Below are 2,584 nucleotides of genomic sequence, written 5' to 3'. Positions count from 1 at the left end.
AGGGCCGGGGCCCAGGCGCCACACGCACGGGGCCGGCGGAGGGTAACCGGGCCCAGGTGCGGGAGTCGCGGACGACTACAAGCCAAGAGGACGGGACTGAGCCAACGCCCGCCGCCGCCCCACGGGCGCCCCGGCGCCGTACCTGGGAACCTGGAGAAGTAGGCCTTCCGGTACTTGCTGCCGTTCTCGTCGTTCCAGAAGTGCGTGGGCTGGCAGGGCAAGGGCTTGGTGCACACCAGCTCTCCGCTCTCCCCCCACACGGCCTTGCCTGGAACGGAGGGGGAGCCGGCTGAGCCTGCAGCCCCGCCCCCCGGGCGCTCGCCCCGCCCCTCCGCCCCACGCCCCGCCCACACCCACCAAGGCGCGCCCCTCCCTCCCCGACCCCTCCCCTCCTGACGCGGCCCCCTAAACTGCTCTTCCACAGCTGAGTTGCTCTTCCCACGCGTGAATCAATACGTTCACTCCTCCGACACGGTCCTGCGTGTCTCCAGGCCGCGCCCTCCCGGCGTGGCAGCGGAGGGAGTCCCTCCTCTACCACCTGGTGCTCCGGTCCGTTCACTCGGGGCTTGTATTTCCCCGGAGCGATCACGACCACTACTCCTCCCGAAGCTGCCCCTACCTGCAGCTCCCAGGCCTGTTCCCTACATGCACCACGGGGAGCCCCCACGCAAAACATGGGGAGCACACACACACCACAGGGAGCACCGCGTGCAGGTCTCCTTGCTCACAGGTGCAAATACTTCTCCAGGAGCGGAGTTCCCAGATCACAGGACACCCACCTTCACCCTCTATCACCAAATCGTGGGCTAAACAAGTGGCACTAAGTCAAACCTTCTCCCACCAGGGCACAGGGGAGAAGAAACCACCAGGGGGTTCCTAGCCCCAGGCACAGCACAGGCCGTGGAGGCCACAGAGAGGGGGCAGGACTGTGTCCCTCGCACTGAGGGGGCCTGTTTATCCAGCACCTTCCACAGTGCAGCATGGTGGGACTCACACTGAGAAGCCATCGGCCCCCGTGCGTCCACGGAAGCCCCCGGGTTCCCGTATGTCCTCCACCTCGCCCAGCTCAGGTCACCCCACAGAACCCCTGGGACAGAGGACAGGCAGACGGGGGCCCGTGTGCATCTGGAAGCGTCGGTTTCTCTCTGCCAGGAACACACCCATCCCGACCAGGCCACCGGACGCGGCAGCAGCTCGGACCAAGAGAAACGGTCGGACGGTGGGAGGCAAACCCGCACATGGAACCGAGCGCCCCAGGCAGCACTGGGGAAAAGCCTTCTCCTGAAAATCAGAACCGATTCTCAGAAAGGTCTCTGGCAACCTTCTCCGTGGCCTTCAGGAGAGAGCGTTCCTGCACTCCCCAGGCTCCAGCCCGTGTGGCCACCGCCGCTGCTGTCTCTCTCTCTCCCTCACGCAAACGCGGGTTGGCATAACCTCCCGCGCACTCTGCCACGTTAAAATAACAGTGGCTGCGGTCCAGATCTGTACAGCGCACACACCACACGCCAGCCCCCGTTCGGTACTGGAGACACAAACAGGTTTGCTGATTTGTGGCCAGGGGGCGCTCCCGGGCTGCAAAGCCTTAGAGAGGCCAACCCCCGGCTCCCTCACTGGGTCCTTGTCAAGGTCAGGGTGTCAGACCAGCAAGGCCAGATGGCAGCCTTAGCGGCTCCGACGTCTGGCTGCCGGGGGGCGGGGGCCACCGCCGTGCTGCTGTCCCTGAGCGCACAGCCCGGCACCGGGCGGGGCAGCAGGCTGGTGGGGCAGGCCCGGCAGGAAGCTGCGTCGGTCTGCAGGCGAGCAGGGTGGTCAGGGAGCCGTCACCTTCCTCGCTCCAGGCCTCCACGGCCATGCCCAGGTTCCGGGCCTGGATCTCCCCTCGATACACAGGGATGGAGAAGTTCTGGCCCATGAAGCAGGAGATGATGTCGGTGCCACCTGCAGCCATGACAGAAGGGGACCATGTTCAGGAGACGGGGACAACCAGCTGTGCGTATTACTGGGGAGCACCCATGAGGGAGAGCCCTCTTTCTCAAGGTAAATACGCAAAGTCCCCAGATCGCTCCAGCCTCGGAAGGAAGAAAAGGCAGTGCAGCACGCGGCCCGAGTCTGGGTGATTTATTCACTGACTGAGGCTTCCTGCCACAGGACACACAAAATAAAAGACCTCTTGTGGTGGGCGTAGCTCCGCCCATCAGACCTGCCTCGCGGGCAGCGCCTCGCAGACGGTCACGCACAGGGGCCCTCTGCTGGGGCGGGCACGCACACGGCCGGGGGAAGGGCAGAAACCCGAGGCCCGTGCAGCGCTGGTCTCCCACAAGAGAGAGCATGTGATGGGAAACACCCCAATTTCAGGAGGGAGCTCGAAAGGGAGTCCGACCCCGAAGGCCAAGGAGAGAGGAGTGGCAGGAACCTCCGAAGCCGGACCCACCACTGCCGACAATGTCCCCCCGCTCTCCTCCCGGTGAAAACGAGGGGCACGTCCGTCTCAGCGCCCCGCAGGGTCTGACCAGAGCCCCAAGGAGGTGCCAGCACTGTCCCCAGGTGAGGCCGTGACACACACAGCACCAGACGGGCACTGAGA

At 65.2% G+C, this 2,584-nt stretch overlaps 1 protein-coding gene across 1 annotated transcript in view; it reads right to left on the bottom strand.

The window, feature by feature from the left end:
* Positions 1 to 2,584, bottom strand: part of AACS (acetoacetyl-CoA synthetase) — a 37,715-nt gene that overhangs the window by 7,070 nt on the left and 28,061 nt on the right. Inside the window, exons 14-15 of the mRNA XM_029921631.1 lie at positions 1,825 to 1,938; positions 143 to 268 (exon numbers count right to left, since the gene is read on the bottom strand). Coding sequence (XP_029777491.1) covers positions 143 to 268; positions 1,825 to 1,938 — 240 coding nt within the window. The remainder of the gene's footprint in view (positions 1 to 142; positions 269 to 1,824; positions 1,939 to 2,584) is intronic.

This window comes from Suricata suricatta, chromosome 14 (assembly GCF_006229205.1).
Source record: "Suricata suricatta isolate VVHF042 chromosome 14, meerkat_22Aug2017_6uvM2_HiC, whole genome shotgun sequence".
NCBI classification, from domain to species: Eukaryota; Metazoa; Chordata; class Mammalia; order Carnivora; family Herpestidae; genus Suricata; species Suricata suricatta.
The sequence above is the reverse complement of the archived record's forward strand: the minus strand, read 5'-3'. Positions and strand labels throughout refer to the sequence as shown.